This window comes from Camellia sinensis, chromosome 7 (genome assembly GCF_055761805.1).
Source record: "Camellia sinensis isolate YWXY chromosome 7, ASM5576180v1, whole genome shotgun sequence".
NCBI lineage: Eukaryota > Viridiplantae > Streptophyta > Magnoliopsida > Ericales > Theaceae > Camellia > Camellia sinensis.
The window spans coordinates 19,597,234-19,611,989 of record NC_138967.1 but is presented as its reverse complement, the minus strand read 5'-3'; the positions used below and the strand labels follow the sequence as shown (position 1 = coordinate 19,611,989).

The 14,756-nt window shown below is 33.0% G+C and overlaps 1 protein-coding gene across 1 annotated transcript; it reads left to right on the top strand.

Annotated features, from left to right (window-relative positions):
- The first annotated feature begins 1,698 nt into the window (after window positions 1–1,698).
- On the top strand, window positions 1,699–8,940 carry LOC114306246 (perakine reductase). The gene is made up of 7 exons (XM_028251453.2): window positions 1,699–1,975; window positions 5,251–5,421; window positions 6,516–6,719; window positions 6,843–7,015; window positions 7,654–7,750; window positions 7,887–8,040; window positions 8,612–8,940. Exons 1-7 carry the CDS (start codon window positions 1,916–1,918, stop codon window positions 8,788–8,790), a joined length of 1,038 nt encoding a protein of 345 aa, XP_028107254.2. The 5' UTR covers window positions 1,699–1,915; the 3' UTR covers window positions 8,791–8,940.
- Window positions 8,941–14,756: the final 5,816 nt, after the last annotated feature.

Sequence of the window (14,756 nt, the reverse complement as noted above, 5' to 3'; positions counted from 1 at the left end):
AATCATTTCTTTCTTTTATTTCTTCATTACCCAAACAAAAAGAAGAGAAATCACAATCATTTCTTTTCTTTTCTTTTCTTTTCTTTTCTCTTATTACTTAAGTAATCTTTTCTTTTCTTTTCTCTCCTAGGTTCCCAAACATATTGTAATAGTCCCTATAACTTGGGGGCTTGTGTCACTTTAGTATCTGACTTTTTAATTATGACATATTTAGATCTTGAATTTTGAATCTTGTTCAATTAAGGACAATTGAAGATATCATTAAATTTTTCAAGGGTAAAATTGTCAATTTGATAAAATATAAACTAATTTGACAAAAATAAATGTCAAAAAAATATTTTTGAATTTTTAAAAATTATTTCTACCCACTAAAGATAAAATTATGTAAAATTGATAAATCTTTTAGACATTTATTTATTTTTTTCACTAAATTAATTTTTATTATGTGTTTGGATAATGATCATGTAAAATTAATTTTTAAAAATTAATCATGTAATTTTTATTGATTTTGATCAATTTTACATAATTTTATCTTTAGTGGATATAAATAATTTTTAAAAAATTTAAAATATTTTTTTGACATTTATTTTTGTCAAATTAGTTTATATTTTATTAAATTGACGATTTTACCTATGAAGTTAAATAATGGTATCTTTAATTGTCTTTATTTGAAACAAGATTCAAAATTCAGGGTCAAATGTGTCACAATTGAAAAGTCAGGGACTAAAGTGACACAAGTCTCAAACTATAAGAACTGTTACTGTAATTTATCCTTTTTTTTATACTTTAAGAATTAAATTGAAATATTTTTTTTATATATTTGGTTGAAATTAAATTGACACAATTTAATTATTAAGGAATAAAATGATACAAAACTCATACATTAGGATGAAACTGTAATTAACCTTACAAAATAAAAATAAATTTAATTCATTTTTATTTTTAGGATTTATGAAGCAAATAATAAGGCAGTGGCTTCCTTTTTAGTCCGATTTGAGGGTGCTATTAGGCTAGTGGGGCCCATCACAGGTCTTGTTTTAATAATTCAAATCGTTCAATATGTAGAACTTGTCGAGTATTATATACTTATAAAAAATCACGTTGATCAATATTAATAGCTATCTCATCAGATTAATTTTTCTATCAACCGTTTATTTTTTCACCGTCCATATTTTTTTATACAAAACTGATTTGATCACCTAACTATCGATATCCGATTAATATAATATTATATACAAAAATGATTGGTGGCCCTAAAAAATTTGCCCTTAATGCCCCTAATTTCTAATTTTGGAAACTGTTTTTTTTTTTCTTTCTTTTTTCTTTTTTTTTTTTTTTTTTTTTTTTTACCTTAAACGGAATTTCGGGGCATTCGAGCCCCGAAACGTCGGGCCCTCAATCACTGCGCTATTATATATATATATGGAAAATGTCTCGTAGCTCAAATTTTGTGGCTCAAAAGTGGCTCAAATGGCCAAAACGACGTCGTTTTGGCCATTTTTATGTTGTTCTGTACTCAAAATGACGTCGTTTTGGCCATTTGAGCCACTTTTGAGCCACAAAATTTGAGCTACGTAGCATTGTCGTATATATATATAACACTTGACAAGTTATACACAAAATAATCCGAACTATCGAAACGGGACCGTAATGCGCTCCTCCAAGCTCAACATATATCCTATAAAAAAAATCCGATCTGTACTGGCGGGAGCCAGGCCCAATAATAAACTTGAAGGAAGTTACAGATAGCAGTTTTAGGTGATTCCATCTGCAATGAAAATGAAAACAAAACGACAGAGAGACAGAAAGTCAGCAATTTCCCTCTTACCTATCTTCTTTTCCAACCATTCTATGCAAAGAAGTGTTCTTTTTTCCCTGAGGCATATTCAACTAAGCTTTGATTTCTTCACAAGGAATGGAGCACAAGTCCCAAATCCAAGTCCCAAGAGTGAAATTGGGTACTCAAGGCTTGGAGGTAAAAAAAAAAGCTTTGTTTTTCTTTCCCAATCATGTGAACATGTTCAGTTTTATATGGGTTTTTTCTTATATATGCTCAACAACTGTGAAAAATACAAGTACCATGAAATTCAATTGGCAATATCTAATTTTTAGAGTTGATTGGTCTCTATTTCTGTATCAGTCTAGAGCTAGATCACAAGAACACTGGAAACCTGATGTGGGTTTCACTAGTACAAATTTCAAACTTGTTTCTCATTCTCCCAATTTTGATGGGGTTCATTACATAGACACCCTTCAATTATCATTTAATATTACTTAATCCTCAACTAAAACACCCTACAATTTGGACCTTTTCAATTATAAAAGTGAGTCAACCAACCGAGTTGGCTTTAGTTGGCCACTCTTATATACACTCGTAGCTGAGAGGTCAGGGGATCAATTGTTGTCAAAGACAAATATTGATTATTTCTTTCCCGTTACATATATATATATATATATATATATATATATTTTTTTTGGTCTTTCTTATATCATGTAGTGGTTGGTGGTGTTGGACTTACGGATGCGTATTGTTAGACTTTCTTAGATAGTTGATTGTCTAGTTTGTCATAATTGTTTTGTTGTTTGTAAAATGCATAGTCGTCAAATTGTGAATCAAATATTGAATTGAAATGGTCTTGTATCGAATCGCGAATCGAATAGTGAATCGTGAAGATTTGATCACTTTTTTAAAATTACTTAAAAAAATATATCTACACACTTGAATGTTAAATATGTCTTATAAATATAAATATTTAAACTGAAATTAACATTTTGAATGATGATCATGTGGTCAAATAGGTAAAAAGTTAACACAAGTTTCTGCGTAAGATTACCATCTTAGCTTTTCCTTTGTTTAGATATTGCTTATCAATCATTTTTAAAAAAGAAAGTAAACAAAAATAAACTCTCAATTTTCAAGAAATAATAGCTTAACACCAATGTTGATATTTCATAAGCATGTATACCTTTACAAGTAAGAACTACCCAATAATAAAAAAGAATTAATTGAAATTTTTTATTTTAAAACCTAAAACATTTTAAAAATATATATATGCTTATTGTTCAATTTTTTTTTTTTTTTTTTTTTTTTTTTAAGAAGAACTTGCACAGAGCCATTAGGTTTAATTGACCTTACCCATGTAATATTGAAGTACATTTATTTCAATAAAATAGTAATAGATAATTCATATTGCAAGTTTCTCTAACTTTAAACATCTTTATAAAATGCATTATGAATTTTTTTTTTTTTAAGAAACAAAATGAGAGGAAAATGTTTAAAAACATATTGGGTTTGATTGGACCCTATTGAAAACTCTCTAATCGCCAAAATAATAACAAATTATGTATATATATTAGTTAATTTCGTACTAAACACTATGATTATGTCATTTTAACTAAAAAAAGGAAGAAAAAAAAATCGAAATATGTTGGATATGGTAGTTTCAAGAATTGCAAGAATCATAAAAAGTAAATAATATTTTGAATCGATTGTGAATCGTGCGATTCACTTCCAAAATAGATTCATCTATAGATTCACATTGATTTAGGAAAAAATGTGAATCAAATCGTGAATCGAATCGTGAATTGTAAGATTTTGATAACATAGCTTGCGCCCTCCAAAAGGGGGGCATCGGTACAATTTTTATGATTGAGGGGTCCAAGTGTTGTAGGGTTTTTTAGTTGAGGGGTCAAGTGATGTTGAATGATAATTGAGACGGTGTCTGTATAATTAACCCCTTTAGATAATCGAAAAATATCTCCTTATGGTTTCTGCTGGTAAATTTGAGAATGGAGTTTTGAAATTTGATCTCTCATCTGCAAGCTGTAAAATTTGCATGGAATTTCTTGAATGTAAATTGTATTGAAAACCATTCTTCCTTTCTATTGGTGATTCAATCCCTATTTTACTTGAATAAACTAAAAGAACAATCATATCACTTATACAAAGAAGGGGTTCATCTGAGTTTTTGTGGATATAGTTGAATCCTCAGCTGTATCCATACTAGAATTTAGTAGTCTTGTGTTTGGTGGCCTTGAATGATATGTAAGGATGGCACTGCACCAAGTGCTACCTTGGACTCTGATGATAACTACATAGATTGAACTACTTGGGCCTCATTTGGATGTAATTGAGAATTTTTCAATAGTGAAACTACATCTGAGTGCCACTGAGAATTATGAAGTTCAAATTTTTGCAGACAAAGGTATAGAACAGGAAGCAAAAAATTCTCAGAATTGTGAAAACAGAGAATAGAAGTGTTTTCAAGTATAAATTGTGGATCTTGTGTTTGGTGTCTGTGAAGTGGCTTTTTTAATTGGCTTTTTAACTTTTTACAAAAAGGAGTGTAGAAATGTAGAGTGAATGACATGATTGAATGTTTTGACTTTTTGGCTATTTTAACCAAAAAACCAACACCCCAAACGAGTTAAGTTTAATTTGAAGCACGGTAGTTCAGACAACTTTGGAGTTGGACAAGTACATATAGATTTTGCCAAAAATATATATGTCCTGAACTGTACTTGAGAAGTGCAGTACATTTTACTGATCATGAAAAGTTCTCAACTGAGTTATGCGTTTGCTCAGACCTAGGAGATCATATGAAAATCAAAGGTAGTGTTAATATATGTTTGGTTGTGTTTTTGTTTTTAGGTTTTTTTTATTTTTTTATTTTTCAAAAACACAACTCATTTTGAGGAATTAAGGGTGGTTTGGGATGTTCTAAATAATTGCATTTTTTTGACTTTTTATAAAAAATTGTGTAGAGAAGTAGAGAAAGTGGGTAGAAAAGTAAAGAGGAGATGTTGATTGATATGACCCAAATAAGTGTATGTATGCAAAAAAAGTACACTTTTTTAGTGCATGCCAAACACCTACTTAGTTCTGAAAAAACAACACATTTTTAGGGAACACCCAAAAGGTTTAGAATGTTCAATAACTGCTTTTGCACAAAAATGAGACCAATACAAAAATAATTGATATTTTCAAGCTACACAAAAAAAAGATAATTCGCTTATTCTCTTAGGTTTTGGATTTGCACATGATAAGCAAAGAGTTTGTGCTAGCCTAGTTGGGACGTGCTCTTTTGCATTGAGGCTCTTCTCTTAGCCTTCTCTCGTTGATACTCTTGATGTACCGATTCTACTCATTTTTTACATCCGTGAATTTTATTTGCCAATGTAAAAATTAAAAAAAGAAAACCAAAAAAGAACCAAACATTTCCATGTGACAATGTCCTTTCTGTCCTGCAGGTTTCTAGATTGGGCTTTGGAAGTGGAGGACTTTCTGGAATACTAAATGCTCCACTCTCCCATGAAGCTGGATGTTCAATTTTAAAGGAGGCTTTTCATAAGGGTATCACCTTCTTTGATACAGCAGATGTCTATGGGCAAAATCATGACAATGAGATCATGATCGGCAAGGTTAGTTTTCATTTTCTTTTTTAGCTCAAACCTGACATGGAAAGGAAAATGAATGTTAAATGACCATGTAGTAGTGGAGACCAATACTTTCCAAATGTTTATTGGACTAATTAATTACATAGAGGCCGTTTGGCAAAGCTTTTGAGTGGCAATGTTTGGATTGTGACTTTAAAAAAGTTGGTGGAAGATGTTAGACACAACTTATTGTGTTACCTAAGAACCACAAACACAGACACATGATACACTGACATGTCAATTTTCAAAAAATGCAAAGCACAACACGTGGAGGATGGGGAAAAAAAATGGTTTTATATATTTATTATATATTATATGATATTAATATTTCATTCAAAGATAATAAAAAAATTGCAATATAACACTAATTCTTCATGTTTAAAGGAAGAGGAATTAATGTGTATAATCTATATTGTTTTTCTTTGATAATTGTATTTTGTTCAAATTTATAATGTGTCATGTGTGCCTAAGCGACGGACGTGTGTTTCCCAAGTGTTTGAAACATGTTTGGTTCTACAAGATTAAACAAAATATGATGTCACATTTGGACATGTGTCCAACAAATGTCGAGAAGTGTTCTATGAATGTGTGTCTGACAAAGACACAACACGGACACACCTTATGTCCGTGCTTCTTAGAATTTGACTTATATAGCTTGATCAACTTATTTTTAGCAAAAAATGCTAGCTTTTTAAGCTGCAAAAGGGGGTACCTTCCCAGCTTAATTCTTTTAGCTCTCGGTTATTTAACAAGAAGGCCCCTCAATATTTTCATAATTATGGGTGTACCCCTTTAAAAAAAATCTTGATTTATATAATAAGGATTTGTAGCATGGGAATCAGAAAGTGAAGAAGAAAAGGAAGCATAAACCACAATATTGACCTAATATTGAAGTCAGTATATTAGAGCAGCTAGCTTTGTTTATTCATATGGCAATAGATTAGATTCTGAATTCACAATATGCTTGATATGGTGTGTGACCATGGCAAGTTGGTTGAGATACTCATCTCCTGGACGAAATGTGCTCCCACTTGCATTTTATTCTTGAATTATCAAAAAAATGCCTCTTCCCGTTTCAGGCACTGAAGCAGCTTCCTCGAGAAAAAATTCAGTTAGCCACAAAATGTGGCATTATCTCGGTTGATGGGATTCATGTTGAGATCAAGGGTAGCCCTGATTATGTGCGACAATGCTGTGAAGCGAGTCTCAAACGGCTTGATGTGGACTATATTGATCTTTTCTACACGCATCGTGTGGATTTGTCAGTGCCGATTGAGGATACTGTAAGCACTAGAGAAGACCTATTTTTACTGTTATTAATTTGTAATTAATTTTATTCTTGTTTTATCTCATAGTAGATTGCAGTAAATCATTGACTTGGTTTGCTTTGAATTAATGCGAGGAAGATGGGGGAGCTCAAGAAGCTAGTGGAGGAGGGAAAAATAAAATACATTGGATTATCTGAAGCCAGTGTAGACACCATAAGGAGAGCACACACAGTTCATCCTATCACTGCCGTACAAATGGAGTATTCTCTGTGGACTCGTGATATTGAAGAGGATGTACTTCCACTTTGTAGGTTAGTGGATATTGGACCCTTTTTGTTGCATTACAAAAACAAAAGCTAAACCAACTGTGAGTTTGGGACTATCTCAGTTGGACAAAACCCCTGCACCTCACTAGGAGGCAAAGGTTTCAAGTCTTTCCATATGCAAGACTCCCCCCTTCCCTAGGCTACGACCTATAGGGGTGTAAGTGGTTTGGTTTTGTCGGTTATACAGTTTCATGTAAATGGTGGATTCACAAGAAGTTTTAAGGGCTTTATAAAAATCTATAGAATCCTACATGGGGAATAAATGAAGAGAGATGGTGAAGATGCTTTGTAAATGTCTCTCTCCCTCCCTAACCTTTATTGCAAAAATGTGTGGTATTTGTCATTTATCTTCTAATACTAAAAAATTTAGAACATGAAAAATATTTAAATATCATATTTCAGTCAGTTTGGTTGGTATCAATGTAAATTTTTAAAAAATTGAAATAGATTGTATCTTATGAAAAACCAAAAGTTTGATCAGTCTCAGGCAGTCTGTTCAATTCTGTAGGTCAGTTTTCTTACAGTCCTAACAACCTCAGATGCTATGATCTTCAACTTATTTCAAACTCAAAGATGTTGAGATTATTGCAGAGTGTTTACCCTTTTTGGCCCTCCAAACACAGGGAACTTGGAATTGGGATAGTGGCATATAGCCCTCTTGGTCGTGGGTTCTTTGGTGGGAAGGCGGTTGTAGAGAACTTGCCTGCAGAAAGCATGTTGGTATGTGACAAGACAATATACATATAATATAAATATATAGAAAAATGCTATTCTTCTAGAATTTTTGTTCACAATAATTTAGCAGATTATTTTCTTGGTAGCATCTGAGTTTGATGTTATAATATCGGTTTTTCAGTCTATGCATCCAAGGTTCTCTGGGGAGAATTTAGAGAAAAACAAAATTCTATATGCCCAATTTGCAGACTTGGCAGCAAAACATGGCTGCAGCCCTCCTCAACTAGCTTTGGCATGGCTTTTCCATCAAGGAAATGATGTGATTCCAATCCCCGGTATGTCTCAGTAACCATCTTATACTCTTTTTCAATATTATCCTAGGATTAGCGAAATTGCCTGTGCTTGAAGCACTTCATTATTCAAGAAACACCACTAGCTTTTAGATTTATTCAATCTTAACCCTCAATTACAACACAAGGGACTTGTTACCCAGCCTAAATGCCCACATAATGACTTCTGCTTAAAACTAAGGAGTTTTTTCCTTTTTTTTTTTTTTTTAATACCAAACCAATGTTTTTTTCTTCATAATCTTTAAATAGATTTCCCTAACCCAAGCAGTTTTGAACTTATTTTCCAAACTTACGTTAAATTCAAAACCCAACAAAACACATGACTTCATTAAAGTTGTGTCAAAACTCTTTTTAAGCTGTGTTTTGAAAACTTGATATAAGAAAGTAACTTGGGTCTGAGAAATAAAGTTCAAAACGGCCAGTGTTTGAGAAATAATTTTTGAATGAATTCGGGTTTGATAAATAACTCCAAAACTAAGCATATGACTATGGTTTGGGACATAGCGCAGTTTTTTGATTGATCAAATGTTTTCTACTTGTCACTCTGATTATGCAGGAACAACTAAGATTAAGAACCTTGATGCTAACATCGGATCTGTGGCGGTGAAGCTTACACATGACGATTTGAAAGAAATTTCTGATGCAATTCCCATCGATGATGTGAGTGGAGTGAGGGAATTCGATCTCTTATCTAGATATACTTACAGGTCTGCAAATACCCCACCAAAAATATAACTTGGAAGAACACATCTATTCAAGTGTGAAGCATCAACACTAAAATACTTATGCTCTGCTTTCTTATCTTCTTGTTTCCAAATTTTATGTTGCTAAACATGATGAAAAACTAGTAAACAATACAGAGTATAAAAGAATTTCTGTTGCAAACGAATAAGAGCACCTATCATTTCCTATGCAATGTGATTGTCACTGTATGCCATTTGTTTTCTTGATGAGTTAGTCTGTGTTGGTGCTGCTTACTTGATGTTCAAAATGGTTAATGGCTACAACTGTAGAATGAAGAAAAACCAATGTCAGAGAATCCAATATGTTTGGTTTGATTTTTTTAAAAACTGTTTTTAGATGGGTTTTCGTTTGTTTTAATGATTTTTTTCTTCTTATTTTACTCTCTAAAAAAATTTTAAAAAAAACTCTTAAATGCATTTGATTTAGATGCATTTAAAAAGTTTTAAAAAATGACTAAAATATGAAAAAAGAAACACCTATTCAAGCTTGAATGGAAATTGGCTTCATATGAATTTCATTCAACATTAAAGAGACAAACGAGGATAGGAGCTTCTGCAGAAAATCTTGAATTTGTTTGGGATTCAGATTTTGGAGCTCCATATTCATTCTCCCTCAAAAAATATTCAAAGAGATGGTAACAAAATGAGTTGAGCTTTGGAATGTTTTGAATTCGGCTCACTAAGAATTAATCAAATTCAAGCTTGAGCTGAGCTCAAAAAATCAAGATTGACCTCGAACTTAAAAGAAAAATTCAAACTTAGATTAATTTACATATTAGGAGAAAAAAAAAATTATGAGCAAAGTATAAAAGAATACTCATATTAAATAATAATTTGGGCACTCGGGCCAAAAGTCCAAATTTCAATTTTATTTCACTAAAGGTTCAGGTGTTGAAACACTTTGTCCATAAGGACATGGTTAAGCAAAATGACCAAAATATGCCTCTATAGATAAAATTAACTCTCTCTCTCTCTCTCTCTCTCTCTCTCTCTCTCTATAGCTCCTTCGCCCTCACGGTCTCACCGTTGCGGTCTTGCCATCGTTGTTACGGTCTTGCCATCGCCGTCACAGTCTTGCAGTCGCGGTCTTGCCGTCTCGTATGAAATACTTCCTCTCTCTCTCTCTCTCTCTCTTCTCCACTGTGTTTCTCTCTTCTCTCCCTCTTAAGTTCATGATTGATGACTAGTGCTGTCGGAGTGCAGTGAAACAGAGGTGGGTGAGTTGAAATCCGCCATGCGCTACTCTTAGATCCAATCATGAGGAAGACGATACTCTTAGATCCACCCCCTCTCTCTCTACATATATGTATATGATGGTGGGCTTCTATATATTTGTATAAATATCTATGATGTCTCACACACAAACAAATGAATGAATTTTATTTCAAACAATATAACAATACAATCTGTGGGTTTTATCTCCCACCTCTCTATCTTTCAAACCTCTTATGGGTTTCTTGATTTATTGATTTCTATAACAACCCAACCATCTATTTATAGGTTTCTAATCCCTGTATCAAACGTGTGTGAATTTACAGATGTGATTTTGAATTTAATTTCTTACCTTCTAAGTTTCTGACTTAGTGAGTTTCAACAATGGAGTGTCACGACCCAAACCCACCCCTATAGGTTCAGCGTCGTAACTGGTCAGCAATCCTTGGATTACCGAAAGCCTCTGAATAGAATAACATGCAAATACGAGCTGCGAAAGCAAATGTACAAAATATACGTAATCCATTGAGCTATGCTAACATATATGGGACAGAGATTTAAAACTTATATACATAATATCAAACTTCTTTTACATCATGCCTTGACATATAGATAGTGTCTTAAGGGACTTAGCCTACAAAAACAAAGTAAAACAAAACAGAAACTTCTTATCATGGTTCAGAGAATCAGACGGGAACCTCCCCAGGAGGCACAGTGGCTGGCTGACCCAAAAACTCTCCAGGTAACAGCTTAGACCTGGTCACGTGCCTGCTCACCTACATACATAATATAAACAGTTAGCGGAAGCCTAGTGAATAATAACAGAGTAAAGGGGTTAAATGAATGATGTCCCACAACTAATTCAATAAACAAAAGCAAATTCATAGTCACATTCTTGTTTGAGTCATAACAGAAATCAAAATTCATACTTAATCTCACATCCGTTAGCGTTAATAGATCACATACAGAGTATCAAAGATCATACTTGCCAGTTCCATAAAGGAACCTCCGACCACGTATAAATAACTTGTCAGTTCCATAAAGGAACCTCTGGACTGGGAACAGACAACTTGTCAGTTCCATAAAGGAACCTCTAGCTGAGTGCAGATAACTTGCCAGTTCCATAATGGAACCCCCGGTCCAGGTACAGATAGCATACTTGAACCACAAAATTAATGCCACAAATATTTGTCAGAATTGGACAATCATTCATTATACAGAACTTAACATTACATAAAACAGATCTTATTCCATATACAGAAAATACATAAAATTGAACATAGCTTTACTACGTTATTACTCACAGTTGGCTCCAAAGCAAACAAACAGAGTAGGCAAATAAGATATCTTGTGGTGTGTGACCTACACAGATACAGAACGAATACATACTGAATTACACACCCAGAATCATTAACTTAGTTCTTTCTTATCTTGGTGTGTTTCTACTTTTTACCCTCATTACTATGTTTTAATCTTGGCCTAGGAATGCCTAGGTTGCAGTGAGGATGCTAAAATATATTTAGAAACACTTAACAAAACTTGCTGAAAACAGGGGGTCTCGTTCGAGCGCAACTTCCTTCGCTCAAGCAGACATGCAAAAATGTGAATGGTCGCTCAAGCACAACTTCTGTCGCTCAAGCGGTCTATAAACTCTGCAAAAGTATTAGTTATGTGATTTTTCCGCTCAACAGCTCCTCGATGGTCGCTCGAGCGTGTGACTGAGGTCTTCGCTGGAGCACAACTTCTGTCGCTCGAGCGGTCTGCAAAACATATGAACTTTTGAGAGCTTACATTTCACAATTGAGCCAACTTTTGGACGCTCGAGCGGAAGTGCAAGATCATAGAGTAGTCACTCGAGTGGAAAGTGCAAATTCTGGAATTTCCAAATTGCACTCCCAAGTCCAAAACTCGAATTTCATGCCTTCAAACTCAACCTTTGGGTCCCAAAACTTGAGAAAACATGTCTAAACTTGGAAAACATGGAGATTTAAATATCATTTCATGAAATCAAGGCCCAAAAACTTGCCAATTGCTCAAAAGCAACTCAAAATTTTAAAAACATATCATATATGAAGTGGAGTGAGTTCAAAGTTTCTAAATCATGATCAAAGAAGGCAAATTGATGGAAAAACATGATGAATTCTCAACACTATGGTAGACTTGGTGCATGGATGTGAGAAATCTTAGCAATTAAGCTCAATAATGGAAGAAAATGTGCATGCATGCATGGTGTGTTCCTCTTTCTTACCTCACTAGCTCAATTTTTGCATAATTCTACTAAATTCTCTTGAATTCTTGGGGCTCCTAGCTCAATTCTCCAATTGCCCCTTAATTGCCTAATAATTCCTCCATTCCTTCTTGAAATCAACTCTAATCCTCTAAGTCTCCCCCTCTCTCTCACGTTTGGAGTCTCTAGAATAAAGGAACAAGAGTGTGTAATGTAGGCAAGAGTATATATGAGCCTTATATAGGCCCCATTAAGTTGATTTAATTAATCTTGGTTTAAACTAAACAAATGGTCATTATTCTAATTAATTCGTTCCGAATCAAATTTCAATTAAACATACCATAAAATTCTAAAAATTCCAAATAACACATAACCTTAGTTAATTTCATGATCGGATGCCGATAAGGCCTTCAATTCACAGAACGAAACAAAAAGGCAAACATATATTCCTACCGCGAACAGATACAAATGCAAATAACACATAACACATGTAATTAACACATGATTTTCTCTTAATTACGTATTAGACATGTCTAATCATGGATTAATAGTTATTCACGGGTCAAGGTTGTTACATGGAGTTGCCTTGAAGCTTCCTCTTCTTCTTCATTTTGGCTTTCTCTTCTTTTTTTTTTGAAAATTTTCAATAGTTTCTTACTTGTTCTCCTCTTCTCTAGAATTCTCCTTCGCCAAACTCAAATTGAGTTTGTCTTTCTAACATCCCCATTAAACTCAATTTGTTGGATTCTCTACAAGACGCCTCATATCTGTTTGTGGAGTTCATCATGACCTCTTGTCTGGTCTTTGTAGTCAATTTTTTATTGTCTTCTATCTCTTTTGGAATAATCTTCTATTGTTTGGTATTGTCAACCACTTATTGATATCTTCTTTCTATAATGTCTTAGAGCAACCACCTGTTTACTTGTCTCGTCCACGATATATGGGACGTCTATCACCTATGTGTAATGACTTCTTTGTTGTATTCTTCGACTCCCTCTTTGAAGAATATTTTTTCACTTCATATCTTCAAATAAAATCTGCAAATTACAAGTATGGAATTTCCAAATCTGACCATACAAATATGTCCAAAATATTCCAAATAGTTGAAAAATACTATTTGATCATTGCGATTAGACTTCGAATGGTTTAGATTTAGCCAAAATAGATTGGATGGTTTAGATTAACAATTGCAACTCAATCACAAAACACTAGATAATTTCTGTTTAATGTTTTGCAACTTCAAAATTCTGGAGAAGATGAGTGCTATGTATGCGCTCAACTTTTCGGCAGCCATATAGGTTCATTCATAGTTCGTTTGAGCCGTTCTTTATACCATCAGAATCCTATTGATGAGTATTTCACACTGGTATACTCAAAATTGAATTTTGACAACATAAAAAAATTTCAATTTCTGGATGTCGCAATTATCGACGAACTTCGGCTACTTCTTGGCTCTTCTGGTTAATGGTTCTGGACTCCTCTAGTCAACACGAACTCTCTGGTATATTCAGATATTGATTTCGACACTTTCGAAATCTGGACAAATTTGAAACAACACCTTGTTTTTTCAAAATTTCTTCAATATTTTAGCCCAACCTAACTCTGATACCACTGTTGAAAGTGAGAGAAGGATATGTACCGGTTATGTAGATATACAAAGAGATGAATTAATTGAATAAACACTCTTTTTATTCAATCACAAACAAATTATACAAAACAGAGTTATCTCTTTGTAAACTCTCAAATTCTCTACTCTCTTAAACACCTTTGAGATCTACTTTGTTTAAGTTGAATCGATTCAACCATTTTTATTTTAGATCCTAATATTTTAATCTGAACAGATCGTATCATATATATTTTTTGATCTATTTTTTTTTTTTGGTAGTTCTTTTTTGTACAGATAATGAATCATTTGTGTTGTTGCAATGTGCATGTGGTAGTGAAATTGATATTTTTTTTCTTATTTTTTGTTGTTGTTGTTGTTGTTGTTGATGATGATGATGATGAAGAAAAAGATTGTTGTTGTTGTTGTTGATGATGATGATGATGATGAAGATGAAGATTGCAACAATTTTTTTATTTTTTTTTTTAAAGTAAAAAAAAAAAAATTGATAAATAGATCTATTCAAATTTGAATTAAAAAGATTTTTAAAAAATTGAATAGATAAACAAAAAAAATTAGATAGATAGTGTTAATATATAATATATATTAGATATACATTAGATATGTTCATATATAATATACATTAGATACCAATCTGACATTGTATGCTGTAAAGGCCAAACACCACTCACACACTTTCATTATTACGCATAGCTTTGTCTTAGCTTTTGTCTTCTCCTTTCGGTGCTTCCTCTATAAATGAGCATCACTTTTGTAACCAACATAGACATTGAATATAACATTCATTCAGTCTCTCTCTTTTCTCTCTCTTTATCTCTCTACCAATCTTACATGGTATCAGAGCCCAGTTATACATTTCTGGCAATTTTCGGTTTTGGTGTTTAGTCCCGTACAC

Bases quoted from the DNA above. Each gene is read 5' to 3' on its own strand.
- LOC114306246 (XM_028251453.2), top strand. From the start codon at position 1,916: ATGGAGCACAAGTCCCAAATCCAAGTCCCAAGAGTGAAATTGGGTACT. The intron at 5,422-6,515 runs GTTAGTTTTCAT...TTCCCGTTTCAG, and splicing joins ATGAGATCATGATCGGCAAG to GCACTGAAGCAGCTTCCTCG. The intron at 7,751-7,886 runs GTATGTGACAAG...TCGGTTTTTCAG, and splicing joins TGCCTGCAGAAAGCATGTTG to TCTATGCATCCAAGGTTCTC.